The sequence below is a fragment of the Callospermophilus lateralis genome, chromosome 1 (assembly GCF_048772815.1).
Source record: "Callospermophilus lateralis isolate mCalLat2 chromosome 1, mCalLat2.hap1, whole genome shotgun sequence".
In the NCBI taxonomy this organism is placed as follows: Eukaryota; Metazoa; Chordata; class Mammalia; order Rodentia; family Sciuridae; genus Callospermophilus; species Callospermophilus lateralis.
The window spans coordinates 49,429,958-49,453,928 of record NC_135305.1 but is presented as its reverse complement, the minus strand read 5'-3'; the positions used below and the strand labels follow the sequence as shown (position 1 = coordinate 49,453,928).

The window sequence follows — 23,971 nt, the reverse complement described above, 5'->3', positions numbered from 1 at the left end:
CGAAATTATCAAATATATATAAAATTGATAAATACAATTCACAACTATAATTTAATAGTTGTGTATTTTATTTAAAAATTCTCTTGTCACAAAAAAAAACCTAAGGTCATCTTTTGAAATGCTCTGAACCTAGAAAATATGTATTCTGAGATTCCTTCTCACTTAAAAAAAAAACTCAATACTTACAATTAAAACTATTTTTACTCTCAGAAGTAGAGGTAACAATGTCAAAGAAGAACCTCAGAAAGAAATGTGAAGGATTTATGGAGAGGAAGCAAGTATTAGCTTATGAATACCAGTGACTAATACATATATCAATGTCATAATCTGATATAGAAAAACAGTTTTGTAAAGTTGAGATAATGACCTCAAGTTAATCTACACATTTAAACATGGTCGAATCAAAATTTTTGAAGACATTGCCTGAACTTGATGAATGAACTCAAAATCCACCTAGAAGAAAAAAAAAATTACACAGAATTAATCTGAATAAAGAAATATACAGGGATGGAGACATTACATATCATTCATAAACTGCTTTTTAAAACTACAATAGTTAATGCATCCAGTTTTATGTTGTGTTTTTGTAGGAAATAGACATTTTGAGTCATGTCGGGATGTTTTGAATTCAGACATATGGTAGTGCACATGTGAAGTAAAGATGATTATTTAAGAACTTGCTTCTCATTCCCTCACCAGTATCAAGGGATGCATCATTATTGAAAAACTAAAGTTCTGCAAACAAAGTAAAGCAGAAAGTGAGAAATAAATGCAAAACAACACTTACGTCAATGTAAGCAATTTTTTCCAACTCTTTTCAAATATCATCCCAAAGATATGTTATTTAGTTGGAAAGAGAATAACTTTCAGATAGCCAAAATAGAATATGTGAATGATGTCAATTCTTTTAACAGGAATATTTTTATAGGTCAGTCAACATTTTCAATTCAAATTGGTTGAAACTCAGAGGTAAGATTTTTAAATAATTTAGTTCAAATTTGATACAACTTATTCAGCGAGATATTTAGAACCATCTTATCAAATATAATGAGATACTTATACCAATTACTGGTGATCTTAATTTTATTTCATGTTATAAAATATTCAATGTTTTTCTTTTTTATCAACAAAAACAAAACTACATGCTAGTTATCAGGCTGTTTAGCTTTCATCATGTATAAGTTTCTCTCTCCCTTTTCAACATACAGGAAAAGTTTGATTATGATAGCTGAAGAACTCAATTAAATTGTGTGTGATTTTTTTATGTGGTTCATGTTTAATAAGTCTCAAAAGCTAAAATTCAGCATTTATTACCCCAGTAACAGAAGGTTGAATTATTGACCTCCCTCCTCTTTTCTGACTTGTGTCCATCTCCTTATCTGGGTGACTATGCAGTGTGCTTTCCTTATGGTACAGCATGATTTCCTGTTCCTTATAACCTGCTTTCTTTGATAAAATGAGAGATAGCATGCTAGTTCCTAACCTAAGCCTTGAGAGACTCAAATTCTTGGAAATATTTGCTCTTTTGTGATCCTGTCATCCTCTTATGAAGGATATGCCCAGGCTAACCTGTTCATCTCAGGAAAACAAGAGAAGACGTATGCAAAATAGCCAAGTCAGCCTCTGCACCCAGCTTGTGTCAGCTAACTCCAAATTAAGAGACCTCACCAAGAATGCAAGAGACCCCCATCCACGCTGACCTTGATTAGCTGACACCAGAACTATGTTAGAAATAAATAGTTATTTTCGTAGGATGCTGATGTCATACACCTGATTTGTTTGATTGTTAAACATTAACACCTTATCAGTAGCTGACTAATGAATCTTTATGTGTACTTGAGTATCATCAAGTCTTATGTTATACCTCTTACATAGTAAGATCTTACTGCTTTAGCTGGACATTTCATTGAATTATTGCAAATTAAATTAAAAAGTAACTTACTGACTTATTACATCGTTCTGATAACACATGAATTACTTTTAAATGACATCACTTTAATCATAAAGACTGCTTAAAGTAAACTAGTATTTGTTTTCTCACAGGTTTTTATAATAACCCTTGATAAGTGTATTAATAAATTTGTTAGAATTGAAACACACAGTGAATTTTTTTTTTCTGACAGAACATAAGTTTGATAAAATTGGACACACTTTGCTGATTAGGTTATGGATAGCTATTCTCCATAAATTGAATCAGTTATTCTGTGACACCAAAGTATAAATAAAGTATACTTAAAGCATATAATAAGATAAAATAATTTAATTTTAAAACATTGTGTTGGAAATAGTATAGTTAAATAAAATTCTGATTCTTTCCTAGCACTTTTTTGAATATATCAGGTGAATCAAAATATCTCTAAATAAAAGGGTAACAAGTACAGTTTATTGTAATTAGCTATGTCTTTATAAAGCTTTTTTAAAAAAATTTACATTCCAGATATTGAGAATGTGCGGACTGTTATAACTGTGCAAAAAAAAACAGTTTTATTTTTCAAGTCAGGAGGTTTCCAAGACTTTGTTTTGCCAGTTTGAAGTGAGACTTAATTTAAAATGGCTAAAATAGTTTTCTGATGGTACATCCCTGTGATTGAAATTGCTAAACATCAACAGGGAAATTGTTGAAGTGCTTTTTAAAATTGAGTATATTAAAGAGTACTGTAACCATGTTGTAAAACATTCATATTTATCAAATGCCAGAAATTATATTTAGTAAATTCATTATAAAAAGATTTTAGATGTCAAGTTAAAATTGTAGAAGAGGATAAATAGTCTTCCAAAATTTATTTTAGAAAATATCTGATGACCATTGATTGAGGCTCCTTGGTCCTCTAGGAGATTCTGCCATTCTGTAAGCAGGTATCCAAATCTTTCTCACCTGCATTATGCCAGTATTCTGTTTGAAGTTTTTATTTCTGCTTCAGGCATATCTGGGGTGTAAAAGAGACACTTGAGTTGCCAAAGAGAGCAGGGTATGGAAAATGCATGAAAAATAAACATGCCAACACATGAAGATAAAGCTCTGCCACATTGTGTTATGGAGAACAGCTAATTTTCACTGAGCATTTATCATGCTGTAAGATCTATTTTATATACATGAAGTAACTCATTTAATCTTCCCTCCATATGAGGGAAACCCAATTATTATCCCCATTTTACATGTTAAAACTGAGACTCGAAGAAGCAACTTAAGCATTACACTGTCAATGATGTAACTAGAGTGAGAATCAGATCTCACTTTGAGGCATCTCTCATGGCTATAGTGGGACCTGACCTCTGTCAGGATATTCCTCAGCTAGCAATAGTCCTTCAGCCTAGGTCCACGCACACACTGTAGTCAGAAGCGGACACCCGAGTCTACCTGCAGATATGAAAGAAAGATGTGCTCATTGTATTTAGAGGGAACAGAATACTGTATATATGTACCGTGTTTGGACATGCATTTACTGCATGCCTCTGCTCTTTTATTATCATGCATCAGATAAATTCATTTCCCTCCCCAAATAGCAAACCTACAATCTGACCCTCATAATGTGAGTTCTTAATCATGGACATTGCTCATTAATCTCAATGTATTTCTGCTATGAGCACCCAGTTAATTCTGCATGCAAATTAGATGTTGAGGCAAGAAAGAAGAGCTAGAGCTCATTTCCTAAAGCACTTAGGCTCTGCATTTACCTCTGCACAGCCTTTTTCTTACCCCATAAGGGAAAGCTGGCTGTGCAATTCCATTCCTGTCTGCACTTACAACAGCCCCAGATTGCCAGGAGAAATCCTGCTGGCTGCCAACAGTGCAGTGAGATTTCAACTTTCTGGCAGTTTAATGTACTTGGTTAATAACCCTGCACACCATGGTGCTATTTTTTAGTGTGCCTCATGTAGGAGTAAAATCCAGGCTTTTATATTTTTTTTAATCTTCATTTGTTATTTGTAAAATTTGGGAGAACTATCACTTCTGCAATTAGTAACAGAGAGTCACTTTTCTAATGGAGGCACAGCCAAGATCAGCCTTTCTTTTGTAAAGGTAAGGCAGACTGAAGGTGAGTAGGTGGTTGTATTTTCTTTTGCTCATTATACTGGCCTATTTATGTAAGTACATTCAGGAAAACAAACTAACAAATAGAGCTACCCTTGGTCAATTCTAACCAAAGAACACAACTAAAACTTTAAATACTAGGAGAGGATGGGGATGAGGAAGGGTTGCTAACAGATGCATTCCTAATAGAGAACAGGCAGTCTGGGCTGTGTTGAAGTTCAAGTAATTTTTCTGTTGCTTTTATTCTGTTCTTGGTTTGCTTAACTAAGTGCCCTGAGAGACTATCTATCACTGAGAAGAGCCCATGGTAAAGCTTCTAAAAGGTCTTTTACTGATTGTTGATTAGAAGGCACTTAAATGGAAAATACCCGTTTTTCAAAGGGAATCTATGCCCTCAACCACCTCATTTTTTAGGCAATTTCTACAATTAAAAGGTTTTCATAAAAACGAACAACAAAACCTCATCTGCAATCGTTCTTGTAAGATCTACCCATCCTTCTAGCATCTATATCATCCTAGCAATAGATAGATAGTTAGTTATATAAAAAGATAGACAGATGACAGATAAGCAGATAGAGAATTAGAGATAAATTTACATAGACTTGTGTTATTAGACTTCTATCATTGGTGTGGTGCAGGACTAGAGAGATTAAAAACAATATAGATTAAAAGAGGAGTTGATCATTTTTTAATTCCCTAATTTATTCTTTGGACAGAAACACATTTTTTGAAAGGAATTAACATTAAGAAAGCCTTTCAAATTTGACCTTTTGGTGGTGGTGAAATTGAGTGGTATAAATTCTGTTAATGGTAATAGCTACTTCTCAGCTAAACCTTTCTCTGATGTTGTAGAAAACTGTGCATAGTCAGAATCACTTTCTGAGCTCTTGAAAGTGGTTCAATAAAATCAGTTCACTGAGATTATCAGTTATCAAGCTACCACAAAGTAAGTAAAAAAAAAATTGTGATACCTTGTCCTATATTTTATTTCCATTAAAGTGAAAGAACTCCCAGGTAACTTCATTAGTTTCCTAAGGCCAACACATTTTTGCAATCATGTACAACAGGATGCCTGACAAAAATGTAGGCACTCAACAGCATCTTTGTAAACTAAATCGATCATAATACTTTGTTTTTTAACCTGTTATTAGAGAAATTATTAATTTGCAGTTTGATTTCATTCTGTTCTTTAGCCTATAATTTTTTCTTGAATTTCTAATTTAAGAGCAATCAGCTTTTAAAAACGTTTGATATGTAGTAAGGAACATCACTATTTGATTCAATAGAAATTTCAGCTGTAGGTAAGGATATTTGCATGGAAAGGGGCTAGGGAGTGGAATAACAACCAAAGGTGTTTTCCCAAATGGGAATTCTTGCCAGCTGAGAGGAGGCATATTGGTCAAAAGCTCTGTCTCTGGGCATACTCTTTACACTTAGGTCCACCCTGTTGGATATGTTATTTAAATTTTCAGTTTCTCTGGATTACTTAGCTCAGAGTGTTTTGTGAAATTAATTCAAGCAATGTCTGTGGAGTGCATAATAAAATGCCCCAAATAGTGCAATATTGGCATTTCTTGTTTCCAGGGAGTGGTTAGAAGTTGGTGTTAGATTCCAAGCATTGGACATTTGGCCTCCAAACTTTAGCCTAAGGCCATGAGAGATGTCCTTTGGTTCAAATATTTAACTCACTAGAATGGGTGTGCCATGGACATTCCCCTAAAGGGCAGGAGAGCCTTAGCTTGACAGGGAGGAGGAGGGTGATGGGAAAAAGTGACTATGGCCTGACTGACGGACTTACTAAGAGGCTCTGCTAACTATAAAAATGACTTTGGGGGCTGGGGATATAGCTCAGTTGGTAGAATGCTTACCTCGCATGCACAAGGCCATCGGTTAAATTCCCAGCACCACACATACACACACAAAAATGACTTTGGTAATAAATGGACAAAACACCGTGTCTACTTGGTTTTCTCCTTGTACCTAACAGGATCCATTTACATATTCTTCTTGGGTAAGGACTACTCCAATTGACTATGCAACTTCCTACCACTGTGATGTGAAAAGGTTTAGGGTTTCCTTCTACTCTAGTTCATTTGGTTTGAATGACATTAAAAGGTCTGATTTCCAGGAAGAGGCATTGGGATGGAGGCAGATGTTGAGGAACTGCTATGGTATTCCTTTCAAGTCCTAGGACCAAGGTTTTTTATATTTTAAGGTACTATGCATATATTGTCTCTAAAAAAATGTGAACTGAAGTAATTGAGAAAAAAAATTTACAGAAGGAAACGGACTTAGACATTTTAGAAGCTTCTCCTAAGTCATTCCATAAGTCTTTGACAGTGAGTCAACATTTACTGAGGATTTTCATGTAGGAAACCTTATACTGCAATGGAAAGAAGGTATAGCTCAAGGGATATAGAGCTCAGAATTGGTTCCAGGGAATAGCAAACACAAATATGAAAATTATAGAAAGAAAATCACCTGGTTGTTATGCTTTCACAGCTCTCTTTCAATAAAAATAATCTTCATTTTTCATGAATTATTCTTTGATATTGCTGTAGTAGTCTGCTTAGGATAACTGCATGATCATTCATGTTTTTCCTATCCTATGAGCAGATTTTCATAGTATAGAAGATGGAAAATTCAGGAAAGTAATGGGAGAGAAACGAGGTTATCTCCAAGAGTGGAGACACACATTAACAGGTTATAGTGGTAGTACAGTGCGTACAGAAGGCCCAGCTGGTCTAGTTAGTTCCAATACTGACATGGGACACAATTTTTTTTTCCCACAACTCCATCTGCATCTAAGTTGTCCCATTTCCTACCCTCTATTCCAGGATCTTAAACCAACAGGACAGTGGGTTGATGTATAGCCTGTGTGTAATAATAATAATTTCTCAATGCTCAAAAATGGTTTGAGTGTTAAGTCCTTTATGCTTTTTCCATTCCTTACAACAGAAGATTGATCCCCCGGTCTCCCAGAAACCTGGTTGTTCCACCAGTTCCTCCTCAGATTGAGTCTCATACAATAACACCCGCACCACACACACACACTCAAACACACACTTCTATGCATCCTCTTTCCCAGCCCCATATTATCTGAAAAACTCATTCTCTACGCCTGTATTTAAATCTTCTTTGTATGTTCTTTTCTTACAGCTGTTTGAAATGGAGAGCTATGTCTTTGAGATGTATATGAGCAAGTAGAGGAGGGGGAAAATATGCAACAAACATACAGAATGACACCTCAGTGTACTTTTTGCAATATAAAATATGAAAGACTCTACATCATGTTGTACTGGAGATGGGCTTGGAAGTTGATATGTGTAGGTGTGTATGTGTGTGTTACTGGGGATTTTGAACCGAGGGCCTCATGCATGCGAAGCAAGCACTTTAACACTGAAGAACACACCCAGCCCCAACTCCTTTCTTTTTATTTTGGTCCTTACAGAGACACATGCACACACACACTCACACACACACACACTCACACTCACACACACACACACATAAACACCCTTTCTCTTCCTTCTTTCATACAATGGTAACTGTTGTGATTCCTTTTTAACAATAATTGGCAATGCAGGGCCATTTAATCTACAGCTCACTATATATATATATGTGTGTGTGTGTATACACACACACACACACACACACACACACACACACACACTGGATGGGGTGAATGGCCACTATTCTCTCCTGACCTCCAGCCTTACCTCCCCTCTGCCTGGTCTCTCTGCCTGGAGTTCAACATTCTCCATGCTATATTCTAATGTTTCTCAAAATCAGTTCAGTCATTCCAAGTTTATAATCTCAGTCACATTTGAAAAAATAAGAAAGAGATTAATCCTCCTGCCTAAAACAGCATAAAAATAGAAAAAGCATATGAAACAATGGTTTTTATGACACTGGACATGAGGTAAAAACAAAAGAAAACAAAAAAGGCAGAGATTTCCAAGATACAGGAAATGATATGAACTCTATGATCACCCCAACTTACTGCTACGAGAATGTTTCCAAGTTTCAACACAGAAAAGGAAAATCCCAGGGCATCTTACCAGACTCCCTATTCTAAGGAGGCATGGCTGGCAATTTGTGGAGAGTAGAGGGCACAAAGAAAACTCTAGAGAGATATTGAGAATTCCTGCTACCTTGAGTATTTCATAGGTCAGCAGGTGCATCTGGACACTCTACTTGAAGCCTATTAAAAATGAACAAACAAACAAAAACATAAAAAAACTACTTGAATGAAGCAAAGAGTACATGGGACTCACTCAGGGCTGGGAATAGTGCCTATTTCTACAGGCAGACTGGACACTCACTATTCATGGCATCTGGGTACAGTACCTGAAGGGCAATCCTCAGTTGTAGTGAATAATTAACCCTGGACAGAACTTTGCTTTGGACTGGCCTAACAACTGCTAAAACCAAGAATAAAATGAACTTAACCTCATCCCTGAATAAACCTCAAGAATATTTGTAGAGATACACAAATATGTAGCACACAACAAATTCAAATTCACAAGTTTCAGTAAAGAATAGAAAATTACCATACAGAGTCAGTTACATGGCATCCATAATCAGGAGAAAAACTAGTCAATTGAAACAGAAGCAGAACTAAAACCATCATTAAAATAATCAGACAAATATATTAGGCAGGTAATTGTAATAGCAGTCCACAGGCTGGAGAATCTGGGACAAAGGCTGAATGTGTTAAGTAGAGATATGAAAATTGTTTTTAAGAAAAACCAAGTAGAACTTCTAGAGATAAAAAAATACAACATCTTAGCTGACAAATATACTGGATGGGATGAATGGAAGTATATATATTGCAGAAAATGTTAGCAATCCTGAGGACAGCAATGGAAACTGTCCCAAATGAGACATAGAAGGAAAAACCTAAAGGAGTAAGCAGAGCATTGCAAAGTCATGGGAAAATTTCAAGTGACCAACCATAGGTGCGCTTGAACTCTATGAATGAAGACAGAGAGGGGAATGAGGTAGAAAAAGAGACTTCTTTTATAGAAATAATCCTCAAAAATTTTTCCAAATTTATTCAAATGTATAAACTGATATGTCCAAATAACCAATAAACACCAAGAATAAGAAAAATGAAGAAAACCATACCAAGAAACATGATAATCATGTATCTTATAACCAGTGAAAAACACTAAATCTTTAAAAAAATGATATAGCTATGAAAACACAAACCAGAATCCTAGCAGGTACCATTATACAACTATTAGAATATCTAAAATTAAGGACACTGATGATAACAAGTGTTGATAAGAATTTGAAAGAAGCAGAACCCTTATACTCTGCTTGTGGGGTTTTACAACTACTTTGGAAAACATTTTTGTGTGTGTGGATTTGTACAAAGTTAAATATGTATCTTCCATATGGCCATCCAACTCCTGGGTATTTACCTCGGAGAGATGAAAACAAATGTCCACAAAAGACTTATCCATGAATGTTTTTCTTGGCTGTGTTTGTGAAAATTAAAACTAGAAGCATATTAAATGCCCACTTACAAGTGAAGGGATAAAACAAAATGTGGTATACCCATGACTTGAAATACCACTGAGCAATGAAAAGGAATGAAATATTGATACGTGCAATAACATACATGAGTTGCAAAATAATTATGGTGTAAGAGAAGCCAAATAAAAGGAAAACCATATGTGATTTAAACTGTGCAAAATAATTTATAATGACAAGAATATTACTATTTGCTTTCAGGTTGGGGAAGTCTAAGAAGATGCATTTACAAAGGTATATGAGGAAGCACGAGGGGTGGCAGATATGTTTGTTGTTATAATAGTGGTGGTGATTTCATGGATTATTTTTTTACTTAAAATTTGTATGCTAAATATACAGTTTGTTTTGTCTATCATACCTCAATGAAGCTTTGTGGGTATATGTGTATAAAATCCTTAAATGGAATGTTTAACTGTTACTTTCATGCCTGCCACTCCTATGTGTTGTACTCTAAATTCTTAATACATGAAATATTTTTAGTGGCTTCTATCTCTGCTCTCAGGCTTTTAAAGCCTAGTGTTTTCTCTACCTGGAATATACCCTGACGCCTACACATGGGCCATCTTATTTATCTTTTAGTTCTCATCTTGAGATGTTTGCCTTCTGAGACTCTCCCCTAATTCTCCAGTAATTGATTTGGTACTTCCACCTTGAATTGCCCCTACTATAGCACATACACCTGTTTCTTTTTTTTATAAACCCAACCAGTGTGCAATCTCCACAGTCATGTACTATATTTGTTTTATTTACCATTGTATCCCCAGAAATTAACACCATGCCTGACAGAGTAGGGACCTGGTAAATATTTGATGGGTTAATTAAAGGGACTTTTGAGAAATGTCTTTGCCCTAAGGTAAAGTATTCATAACACTGGTGGTGGTACAGAATGGGACCCAAGACTTTGAGTATCTAAGGTCTCTGTGCAGAATTTTATTGGAGAGGGTTCTTGGGAATGCTACATGTAAGAAAACAGGAAAATAGGATTGGGCAGAAAGAGAAGTTGAACTGTGATATGTTTGCAGCAGTATACCTGGATGTGGGTTGGACCACATAGTTGCCCAAACCCAGGCAAGAATATTAAGCCTTGGTATCTCCATAGACTTTGATCCTACTATTTCATGGATCAAATGGAATGTTGGATGAGACAGCTCATTTCTTCCTCAGGAATGAGCCTTCAGAGTTCAGCATACCCAGCTGGGTTCATGGCTCATAAGAACCTAATCTGGGGACATGGGCAGAATGGGTAGAGGCATAGGTTTCAAAATGAGCCTGGCTTCTGAGACCAAACCTTGTGATGCTGCTCTCAGAACTATTTCTACTGTGCAGTGAAAAAGCATTAAGTTAACCTTTCCAGCTAAGGAAGACAAACTAGAAGTGTCAAATGACTTGTGATTTAGAGTCTTCTAGCAGAAATAAACATTGGCTCCATAGAGAAGAAAATGTGAAAGGCAGCTGTCAGGCGAAAGCGAATGGCGTTCAGCTACTTTAAAGAATTCTGTAATTATATAAATAAATTCTAAGAGGTAAAATCTCTGGGGCCATGAGTTAGATGTGAGTGAATTTTTCTCCTCTCCCACAGACCAAGTGGAGGCCCAATGTTCTTCAATGACATCAAGTCTACTCTATAGGAAAAAAGTGACTTTGTTGACTTGTTCTATCAATTTCCACATCCTTCTGTTAAGAAATGTTTTTCACAGTTTAGAGCAAAATTTTCCCCATAAATTATTTTGAAACTTTTTCTGTCATTGAAGATGAATTTCTCACAGATGGTGATAAAATAACCCTTTTAAAATTTCTTCTTCTGAAAGTTCCCTGTTACCAGTGAAATGGTTTCTATTTTATTCTGGTTCTGTCTCCTTCTGCTACTCAACTCTCAATCTGGCCTTTGCATGGAGAACAGAGATGCAAATTTTAATGCCAGAAGGACAAAGTATTAATCAGTTCTCTTCCTGTTCAAGATAGTAAATTTTAAATCAAACATATAAGTTTTTTTAAAAAAAATGAAAACAGTTTTTAATAAGACTTAAACAATAGACTTGTTTAACATTATTTATAGTGACTAGAAGCTAGTAGTACATTATAGAGTTCAAGAATAAATATCTGACAAAACTTATATAAGTTCTGCTTTGCCACCTAATTGTGTGATGTTGGGTAAATAGTTATCTGTCTCAGTTTCCTCATCTGTTAAGAGGAAATAATGGTACCCATTTTATCAGCTTGTTGCAGGATTAAAGTTGGCATTATATGAAGACATAAATTGTAAACTACTAAAAATTATTCAAATATAAGGGACCTAGCTGGGTGTGGGGGTACACACCTGTAACCCTTATGACTTGGGAAACTTAGGCAGGAGGATCACAAATTTAAGGACAGTCTTGGCAAATCATTGACATCTTTTTTTTTTTTTTTAAATCATTGACATCTTGTCTGAAAAAATTAAAAGGGCTTGGGAGTATCGCTTGGTGGTGAAGTTCCCCTGGTTTTTATCTCCAACACCACAGAAAAAGAAAAATAAAGCAAAAAACAAAGATAGGAAATAAATAATAATAAATAAATAATCCTTATCTCTAGACTAGTTATTTTGCATTAAAATATAATCAAAGTATTATGCATTAATAATGTACTGAAATATTTTTCCATATATTGGCAGAGAGGCTCCTATTAGATTTTTCTTGTATGTTCAGGTTACCATTAACCTCCTCAACATAAGTACCAGAATGACTCTTGTGTAAACAGAGCCTTGTCATAGTAAACCAGAGGTAATATCTGTTAATTTCTATTTCAGGGTTCTTAGCCAGAAGAAGGTGTTAAAATCACCTGTTCGGTTGTGTAAACACACACAGCTCTGGCTTGTCATGCCAAGATGCTGTTCAGTGGTTTTATTGAGTCATAGGAATTTGTGTCCTAAAAATTTTTCCAGCAACTATTTTGATAAGAAATTTTATGTAAGGATGACCTTGAGTGTATCGAACCCCTCTTCTTTATTTTTTCTAAGCTAGAATTGAGCTATTTGTTCAAATCCAGAACGTCATAAAACCTAAGGTTCAGGAGCCTTTCCCTATTCCTATACCCATATGATGAGCCCTCTGCGAACAACATTTGGTGGTGAAGTTCTCAGGTAAGAATGGTTTTAATCAGGTTTTTTTTTTTTTTTTTCTGCTATGACTAAAATACTCGAAAAGAACAATTTTTAGAGGAGAAAAAGCTTATTCGGGTGGGTGTTTATGGATTCAGAGGTCTTAATCCATAGACAGCTGGCTCCATTACTCAGGGCTCAAGTTAAAGCAAAGCATCAGGAAAGAAGAGTGAGGCAGAGGGAAAGTAGCTCACATGAAGATGATCAGAAAGCAGAGAAATCTCCACTTGGCAGATACAAAATATATACCCCAAAGGCACACCCACAATGACCTACATCCAGCCAACCCTACCTGTCTTCATTTCTCACTCAGTTAATCTTGTAAGGGGATTAATTCACGGGTTGGGTTAAGGCACTCATCATCCCATCCCATTTCACCTCTGAATTTTCTTTTATTGTCTCACACATGAGCTTTTGGGGGACATCCCACAATCAAACCCTAACAAGTGCCTTCTACTCTTTTTCCCCCTATTGGTTAGCATAGTCCAAAGCATTTTCATAGATAGGGAGGAGGTATCTCCAACTGTATTCTCACTGTACAACTTTGCAACTTATTTTAAGGCCATTAGCTTTGCTAGGGAGCTTGTTGGAAATGCAGACTCTTGGTCCCACCCAAAACTACAAAATCAGAATCTGAATCTCACTAAAATCCAGTTGATTTATTTGCATGTCTAAGTTCTAGAAACACTTTGATCAAATGCCAACTAGACCCCAGAGTGTGAATCATCAAGGGTAATATTTTGTTCTCTTCATTAAAAATTTTTTTTTGATTTCCCAAGGTTTGTTTGCTTGATGGGTTGACTGATTTGGTATCAAAGCCAAAAACAAGAAAAGTGGTAAAGGCCTTTACCAGAGGAGGTAAAGATCCTCTTTAAATTTTTTTCCATCCCTGGCTCTAAGTATTTGTACTAATACACAATGGGTCTAAGTTCTGGACCCTGTGCAGACAGCTCTGGGAGTCCTGGTAGGGAGATATCAGTTGGATGGTGATTTAGTGATCCATCATTTCAGCTCTCAGAGGCAGAATCAATAGTAAAAATATGTTTCTATCTGAATTTGCACTGTTATTTAATCATGAAGAATATAGCAAAGACCATTTTTGCTTTGATTTTAATAATAATTTAAAAATCCCATTATTACAATTATTGTTAGTAAAAATGCTCTGACGTCAATGTTGTACAGATGTTATTCTTTCCCTTTAATATCCATTAGTAGGAAGTTAATAGAGTTTTTTGAAGAATCACGTTTAGTTGTTTTTGAACACTCCTTTTTTTATTTCATTATTTTAAGCTCTCAAAACCTTTACAATTTAAGGATGTGAAGTGATATAATACATCCTTCCCTCAGCACCACTGTTCAAGCACATTTGTATAAACTTTACCATGTGTAAATTCTTAGTCAACTTAAATCATAACCAATTCTGGGGAGAGAAAATGAAAGTAAGCATGCATAGATCAGGTATCTAGTTCTGATACAATCAGTTATGATCTGAAGGAAAGGGAAATATAGTATAACTAAAGTAAGAAAGGTTCATCTCTGTGGGCAGGGCCGGAAGGCTCCAAGGAGGAGGGACTGGGAAGATATTCAGTGGGCATGATATACCATCCATTAACCTTAATAAATTTAATACAGATAATTATATCAAATGAATGGCGGGTGGAGGAATAGTTGATAAGCTTATGTTGTGTGCACCATAACAAGCCTGATGGAGCACGTCAAAGGTGGATTTGTGTTCATATCCTTATTATAAATTCTATTAAGGCAATTTCACTTTATGACAAGTAGTAACAAGGCTACTAGAGAAACTCTTTTTCTTTCATAAGTAATTGTTACACCTTTGGTCACCTTATTTCTTTCTTCCGTTTACCTGTTGCTCTGTGAATCTTTCTGCTACTCAAGAATCCCAGCTTCAAAGATTTCCAATAGTATCCCACAATGATGGCTCAGAGCTATATAATTTCCTTTTAAATGTTTGTAGCTATTTCTTTTCCAAATGACTACATTGGAATGATTGCAAATTTGTCCCATATTGGGACATTTTAACAGAGTAGACTGTCTTTTAATAAAGTTTCCTTTTGCCAGATTGCTGAATTTCTTACATAAAAATTATATTTCTAAACACTTCAGAAAATAAGGCATGTTTAATTTTTAGATGCCCATAGCCCTGTTATTCCAGATGACTGTTACAAAACAGATGCTGCCCTATGTGCAATAAGATAGTCCTTTAGAGGTTTTCATGTACTTAAGTTTTGCCCCTTCCAGTAAAATGTTAGAAAAAAGCTTGCACATATCCAAATGTTTTACCCTTACTTTCTGACTAATAAAAAGGAAAAGATAAATAGCTGTCTGTATTTGAGGACCGATACCTGCTGCTAAGGAGCCAATAATAATTGACTGACAACAACAGGAATTAGAGTTGCAACTTCCTTGCTCAAAAATGTCAGGTGGTTATAACAAGGGTCTTTCCACATCTTGCAGAGAATTTAGCCATCATTCATATGGAGATGGTGCTGAGTGACAAAAATGTTACAGCAATCTTTTCATCTGAGGCTAGAGTTTCTAAGGCTCAAGAATGGCCCTAAAAATGCTCAAATTCAGTCTAAGATTCCTTGTTCCTATGTAAGGAATAGTGTCATTGTACACCCATTCCTTTTCCTTTTTTTCACATTGCAGGAAACATATAGAAAAAAATCAATCATTATAATAGATAGGAAAATAAAAAGGAAAAAGAATAACATATATATATATATTCTCCCCATACCTCCCACCTGTCCCATGGACTGAGAAGAAAGTACTCTGAAATTATACCAGTACTATGCCAATAGGGAGAAACTGGGTTTTTATTGAAGTTATATGTCAATTCTCTTTTAAATTTTTAATATGAGGTCAAAGTTGGAAAATATTTGGCAGATAAACTCCATGGTATTCAACTATAAACCTGTGAAAATTCAAATCACAAGTTGTAAAGAAAAAACACAAAAATTTAAAAAGAGTAGAATCATCATTGTCAAGAAAGTATGAATTTGCCTTTTTCTGTATAGAGTTAATTCCATATACCATGTCTACTTGAAGACAACACAACATGTGTCAACTAAAGTGGATTACTTTGCTTAGGGTCTGTAGTTTTATTGTCTGTCTTTCTACATTCATTATATTAAAGGATCTGTAGGAAGATTGCAAAAACTTGCTTGAAAAGTTAAGTCTTGGTAATTCTAACAGTGTAGAGCTATCTGCCATTGGAAAAGCAAGACCATCTGCAGCTCAGTAAATGTGTGGTGAGAATTCCGGAGTGATACGAGGTGAGATTTGCAGGCTGTTCAGTACATATTACCAGTCACAGCTGTAATAGTATTTTTTTCTGTTGTAGCAATTCACTTTTTGATATTCATGGGGTTATGTCAAGAAAGAAAATATTCATACTTTCTATAGCTTCTGATTAACCTATCTTGTCAGCACATTCTGCTTTCCTAAGAGGAAAAAGAAAAAGTCTTGTAAATTTTTAAAAGGAATGATTTTCTTTCCATTCCAACAAAGAAGAAGGAATACACATTTTTGGCTCTACTGAGTTTGTTGCCCTGATTACCCAAACCCACACTTCACATTCATGTTAACAAAATAACAAACTTGGAAAAGGAATTACCCAGCAGTTTCCATTTTTTCCATGAAATTTCCAAACTCCTCAGAAAATAAATTCTGAAGCTCCAAATTCATTTAGGGCTGGATCATCTTTGAATTTTGTAAATAACTGCATCTCTGCATTCATATTTTCTGTCTTTCCTTTCCTTCCCCTCCCCCTCCTTCTACTGTTTATGTGTGGATATGTGTAGATATTTCTGTGTGTCTGTGTATCTTCTGGGTATGGAGGAGGGGGCTGTCAATTTAAAAACATCTTCAAGACATATTCTTACTGCCTCCAATGAGCATTCAAGATGCAATTGTTCATTATATTACTTGATTAAAAAATGTCAATTTCAAAAAGAGTACAGTATATAATATAAAGCATTGTATTCAAATTCTGCAGAATTTCTCATTGTAAAATATGTAGTATATTGTTATATTCCAGTTTTGAAAGTAACATGTAGTTTTCCCTTGGATAAATATCTCTCTCTCTCTCTCTCTCTCTCCCTCCCACCCCTCCCCGCCACACACACACACACACACACACACACACACACACTACACATCAACACATGTGCACGCATATGCATGCACTCACATCTCCAATATTATTCCTTGTAAAATAAGGAAGTTAGATTATTGTTTACAACTTAGTAAAATTACTTACTGTTCAGCAGTTATCTTGTCCCTGCCTACTCATTGAGAGGAGTATATTTTGCCTCCTCTTTGTGATTTACTCCCACGAATGCAAGGTGGGAGAAGTAACCATGTATGAGTTCCAAAAAACTAGAGTTCTAAGATATAAGAAGCATTACATGGTTTTATTCATTCATCCACTATCTTCTAAATGCAATCAGTTAGATATTCCAAGGTAGTGAGGCCTAGAAGGAGACCTCTAAAGGAGACATTGATTCATAGCCTGATGCAGAGATCCAGCAGTCCCACATCCAGCAATGAAGCCAGAACCAGGACAAATAATTTACTGAAATAAGACCAAATGATTGACATCTTAGGATATTGTGCTTTGGGGCATTTAGTCACACAGCATTAGAGTAGCAAATGAGGAGCAATACAGTAGTAAAATTTATGACATTAGTATTCTGATTTTAATTCTGTGGTATTCTCTGGATTATATATGATCTATTTATTCTTTTTCAAAAAGGTATAAGCTATATCTACAAGTGATAGTGTGACTTCTTGGTAACATTTACAGTTTTGTTTTCATGCATGTGCTGCATGTGCTTATGTGTGATAAGTTCGCATTAATACCTTTTCTGACACATGAATATTAGGGAGCACAATGTAAAATCACTTTCAGGGGACTGTTGTCAACTCCAGTAAATTACATCATATAATGACAAAATTATTTGATTTCTTTAAGGGACTGACAAAAAGTACATTTTAATATCTCTTTTTATTCTTCTGACCTAATATAGGCATGAAAGACTCTGAAATTTTGCAAAGTATAAAAGTAGCTTGTGAAAAATCTTAGTGGTAATTAGAGTGGACATATGAGTATTTTATCTGGCACTGGTTTAGTTTGTGCATTTAGATGGCTGATACAGCAAATAATTTTGATTTGAGTAATTCTCTAGATGACTATCTTGGAGAATTTGACCTTCTTGATGGTTAGGCGGATGGAAGCAGACCACTAGGGTAATAAATTAGAATTAGAATTAGCAAATCTAATTAAATGATAATCCCTGAACAATGCTGGGAAACTCTGAAGTTCTTGGCTTCCAATATTAACTCCTCCCATTCACAGGTCACTCCTTATACCACACCAAAAATGATTCTTGAGACTATAAATTTGCACCTGCTTCAAGGAATTAACTTGGCTGCTCTCTTATCACCATTCTTTGTGCACTTCATTACCTCAGAGACCTTGCTGAAAATTTGACCCTGTGTAGATGTTGTTGCCATCATGGTAAATCGAAAGCTAACCAAGCTTAGAGCTAGATTAAGTGGCATGGAAATTTAAGAAGACAGCTGGTGCCCTACTCCCAAACAGAAATACCACACCCAGATCAGATATTTCATTCTTAAGCAGTAGAGAGAGATACATTAGGACCCAAGAGAAACAACATAATGGGATTCTTTCAGGCATCAATAATTTCTTTTCCTTACTGTTTGTTCAAGACTTTACCTTTGATTACCATTGACCATTATAATAGGTACGACAAGAAGGAACATTCTCCTTCTCCATCTCTGTCTCTGTCTTTCTCTCTCTCAAGATCAAGAGGGAGGAGTTTTTATTTTTATTTTCTGAGATTGGAAAATAAGAAGCTTCTACGAATAGGATAGGCTACTATGACTAAAAATCAGGTTTTCTCATATTAATGCTGACGTCATAAAATGCTTTTTAGTCACTTATTGATTATTCCTTTGAAACCTGATTATGCTGTGCAGGGAAATAAATTCTTTAAGATTCATCCTCCAGGGACCAGAACCACGTATGACTGATTTTTTTGTTCACATATGACTTTTATAATAACAGAAATTAGCACAAAAAAGTGGGCTTTCACACTATTTTAAATATTCATGAAGGTCTGCTAATTTACTTTTGACTACTCTCCACATTTTCTGACATAGATATTTTCTGTCTGAATGCATATTTCACTCCTCAAGAAAGAGAATGGATATCAGGAAGAAAATAACATTGACTACCTAAACTATAAGTATTTTGTCATGGGTGTAATGCAAAATTTTCTTATTTAATCTTTTTAAAAAAAGGACCATTGCTACCCATTAGGAAAATGGCCATATGTTACCTTACTATACAATTTTAAAATATTCAATAAATTTGGTTACTTTTTATTCAGCCATATTTTCTCTCTATAATATAAATGGGTATAGTATTATTATTTCTTTATTCTTTAAAAAGGGAAGAAATAGGGTTTCAGATATGCTATCAAAGACTGTTTAATAGTAGTTGAGGAAGGCTTGAAATCATGTCTCTGTAAGCATCTCAGGCCCTGCTTGATATGTGGTATCCAACAAATTGACCTGTTTTCCCATTTAGGAAAAAGACAATAAATTTTCTGATAATTTTCATTGATTATTGATCTGAATGTCAATCAGTTTTTAACTCCATTATTACTTATGATAAAATAAACTGACATGTTCCTTGCAATATACCACATGTTTAGAGAAAAAAAAATAATGATTCAAATTATCTTTATGCTTTATGCCAATTTAAATTTGATTACCAAAAAAAAAAAATTCCCTGAACTCTAATGAATCTATTAATTAAGATACCCCCATTCTTGTGCTTCAAAGCACACTTGGTTACTTCTTCATAACTTATTATTATTTGTAAATAGAATCAATCTTTTTTCCACTGACACACAATGAAATTAGGTATTGTCTATCTTAAATATTAATAAATCTAGTACATAGCAGAATTTCATATGTATTAAAAATATACAAAGTCAGTAAATCCCTGGTCTTCACTAAACTTGGCCTCTGGTTATTTGTGTTTGATTAACAACATCAGGTAATCAGATAGCAAGATCTACATGCCAACTGCATATAATGACAGCCCATGGATTTTGTGTGATTTTCTTGGGAATTCAAGGAGGGCTGGTACTTTTATTCATTTGTGGTACACTGGCATCTATATTTAAGGACCACATCTATGTAGGGTATATTTCATATAGTTATTATTTTCCTCATTGCCTTTGCACACTATGACATTTAATTCATTTGTTTTTCTTTGCAAGTACCAAGTCCATGTCATCACTGACTATCCTCATACCTTTCTAAAGGTGTGTATGTGGGATGGGAACCAGAATAGGTACAGCTTAAATAAACATTTCTGATGACTGGGATTTACTCAAATAACCTTTCAAGAAAATTCATTGAATTTGTTCATAAAATAGTCTCTTTTGCCAATCAAACAATTTTTCTAATGAGCAATTGATCCTGAAACAAGTAACTTGTCCTACATTAACTATCCAGAAAATTGGTAAGACCCAGTCATGTGTGGTATATCAAATTTCATCAATCTAGAACTGGCTCATTATCTACACAACAAAGATAACAGCACCTTGTTATGGGCATATAGATTATATCCATATAGATTAAGTTAATAGATTCCAGATCATGTACAATGACTGACCCTGAATTAGGAAAGCAACATCAGGGTAAAGAGTCAATTCATGTTGGTCAGAGCTTGTTGACTCCATTTTGTAGAGGTTATTCCAGAAAAGGTAACAGGGATTCTTAAGAATTGAATATTTAGTTATTTTTATTCCTCTCTTTTCCCTCTCAAATTGCATCATGTGCTGATGTTGGTGCTGTCTATACTTTTAAGCTGCTTCAGTTAGCTGAGGTCTGTAGAGTAAATTCACTTAAAAATAAAAAAGGTGTCACTATTCTCTATTGTCTTCTGACATAAGATGAATTTTGCCTAAAGTTGCTGCAATATTCTGTAGGACTGTAATGTATTTATGCAGATGGCTTTTTCATCAGGAGTGTTCCTTCTGAGGAGCAGAGGAGCAGTCTCCTATTCCTTAAGAATTGACAGAGTATAGACAGGAAACCAGGCAAGAGAGAAGTGCCAAGAGTGTTCTCATACAATGTTCACATTTAGGATATGGGAGAATAAAGAATCCAAAAAAGGCATCCAACCTAATGAGAATGAGAAGCAAAATTGTGAGAGAAATTATAGAAGAGGCTGACCAATGAATGAGTCAAGGGGAGACAGATCCAAGAAGGTGACATAAATTGTGGTATAAAGAGATCGTGGATGACATCATGAAGGTTTAGAGCCAAACTCGAGGTCATTAACAAAAGAAAAAGTGAGAAGCGCTGGAAAATATAGTCTACTAGGAAGTTCTCAGAGAAAGGAAAAGCATCCACCAAGACAATTCTCATATAAGCTTCACCTGATCTTAAAATTCAGAGGTATAATTTGTGTTCAAAGGAGCAGATCATAGCAAATTAAAGTCGCTTAACTACTCTGGACCTCAGCATCAAAATCAATCTTTAAAGTAAAAAACATTGATTTCCAGGAAACTAAGAGAAACAGCTTTGGTTCTGAATTCCACCATGGAGCTAGAATGGCGGTGAATGGGAAGGTAATGAGAGAGAATGGGAAAAGAACAGTATAGGAGAACAAGAAGGGAAAGAATAGGAAAATAAAATAATAAATATGAGAGAATTACACCAGGAAGGATCCTAAAAAGCATCATCAATTGCTTTAACTTCCCCGACTTCTACTTTAGAACGTGGTGTTACTTGATTCCCTCAAGAAGGATGCTTCTTCCTTTAGGGGATGTGAAGAATCCAGACAGAAGGTGGTGGTGGTGGTGGTGGTAGTGATGGTGGAGTTCAGAAAGCAGCTATAAATCATAGCCACTGTAAGTCACAGCGTTGGACAGCAGCTGCAGATGGTGAAGCCCAGAAGAGTTGATCAGGGGCAAAGATGGCCATGACTTTATTCCCTTTGGCACATTGTTGTCCACTTTGGCTACAAAAGGCTTGCTATTAATCAGAGAAGGCTTCAAAGTCTTTATCTGGGAGAATGCTGAATAGTCCAAACAACAATCTTATCTCTATCACCTCATCTCATCCTTCAATAGCTCTGTAAAATAATTGGGGAAGGTCTTATTAGTTTGTCCTTTGTTAAAAAAATCAAATAAGATTTGAGACACAAAGTTGTCAAAAGTTAATTGATCTATGAATTATTTACAAGTGTGCTCCTTAATGTCCAGACAGATGGAAAATTCCCTATATATTTTATTATGGTTAATTCCTAATTTGTTTCTGTGCATGGCCAGAACATACACTTCATATAATTTTGATTCTTTTCAATTCATTGAGTATAAAAACTTGATGGATGTACACATGAACCAGAAAAGAATATGTACTCTTCAGTGGCTGGGACTAGTGTTTTATACAACTTAATTCAATTTGATCAATTGATTGATTTATGTCTAGATTTTTTTTTCCTGTCAATTACCTAAGGACAATTATTAAAAGTTCTTACTACAACTATAAAATTGCCAAATTCTTTCTTTAATTCTGCAAAGACTTGTTTTTTCTGTTTCAGGTACTTCAAGACTTTGTAATTAGTCACATATAATGATCTTTTCTTGATATGTCATCCCTTTTATCATTATGAAATATCCCCCTTTGTCTCTAGAAATACCATTTGTCTTGAAAACCATTTTATAACATGTTAAAATAGCCCCTCCAGCCTTCTTAGACTTCTGTTACATGGTATATCTTTGTCTATCCATATGCTTTCAAACTACCTGTGTCTTTATACTAAACTATATGTTGCTAGCTTTTATCCACCTATCAACATGTGGTTTTTAGCTAGATTATCTAAACCAACACTATTCAATTTTGTAATACTTTCTATTCTTTCAAACCATTACTTCAAAACACCAAAAGAAAATCTTCAGACTAGAAGAAAATACTTAAAATACTTATGTCCATAAAAAATTTGCTTTGAGAACATGCAAAAATGTCTCAATAAGAAGAGGACAAAAAAATTTAATCAGAACCAAAAGGCAATGGATTTTAACAGACACCAAAAAGAGATATACAGATGGCAGGAAACTGCACAAAAACTAGATCAACATCATTAGTTATAAATGTTAACTAGATATAATTATACATTATAAACTCAGTAGGTTTCTAGTGTAAGACATTAGGGTTTGTTAAAATAGAAAGATTGACAATAGCCAGTGTGGTAAGGGTATAGAGCAACTGGGACTTTCATTCCATGGATGGGAATATAAAATGCAACAACTCTGGAAAAATAGTTCTGCAGTTTTTATATGGTTATATGGATTCTCACCATAGAAACTAGTCATTCCATTTTTTGGTATTAGAAATAAAATATTATTCCTACAGAAATACTATACACACATGTTTTTAGCAGCCTTATTTATAATAACTGAAACTGGAAAATAACCCAAATGTCCACAAACACTTGAAAAAAATAAATTGTGATATATCTATAAAACAGAATACAACACACCATAATGTATTAGTTATACACACACACACACACACACACACACACACACACACACACACACAAATATACAACAGTGTGAATGAATCTAAAAAAACTTGCTGAGCACAAATTTAATTTAAAACACATTGAAATGCTATTCATATGACATTCTAGAAAGTCCAAAGGTAACCAGTGTGACAAAAGGTGTTATCAGTGATACATAGGCTAAAAGTGGGGGAGTCTTAATAGTGGAATCTGGGTTTAGTGAGGTGTCTATACAAACGTCTTCAACAGCACACACATTAATAAACTTAACCTCTTCTAAATCAGATTTCTGTTCACAATTCAAGTCAGTGTAACACCTGCAATGAAATTTTTCAGAAAAATGCTGTAGGTCTTCAAATGTGGGTTTTCCATGTATTATGTACTTTCCATTTTGCCCAATTTGAATAGCAAGGTTACTTGGATTGAGGTGAAGATAGTCATCCGAATTCCAGTTTTTCCTAATGCAAATTCCCTTCTCCTTGCAAAGCACTTGGCTACACATTTTGGCTGCTAGGGTTACATTAATTAAGTAAGGATTCAGTGTAATCTTCATGTAATCCTGTAGGTTCAAGCAAGCCTTCTGTAGAATTATAAGACAATATCAGGATATAAGTTAATTCGCATA

The 23,971-nt window shown here is 34.9% G+C and overlaps 1 protein-coding gene across 1 annotated transcript in view; it reads right to left on the bottom strand.

Moving 5' to 3' along the window:
* Positions 1-378: 378 nt before the first annotated feature.
* LOC143397495 (hyaluronidase PH-20-like) overlaps positions 379-23,971 on the bottom strand; it is a 29,199-nt gene continuing 5,606 nt past the window's right edge. Inside the window, exons 3-5 of the mRNA XM_076853566.2 lie at positions 23,522-23,926; positions 21,012-21,167; positions 379-453 (exon numbers count right to left, since the gene is read on the bottom strand). Of these exons, the coding sequence (XP_076709681.2) occupies positions 379-453; positions 21,012-21,167; positions 23,522-23,926 (636 nt within the window). The remainder of the gene's footprint in view (positions 454-21,011; positions 21,168-23,521; positions 23,927-23,971) is intronic.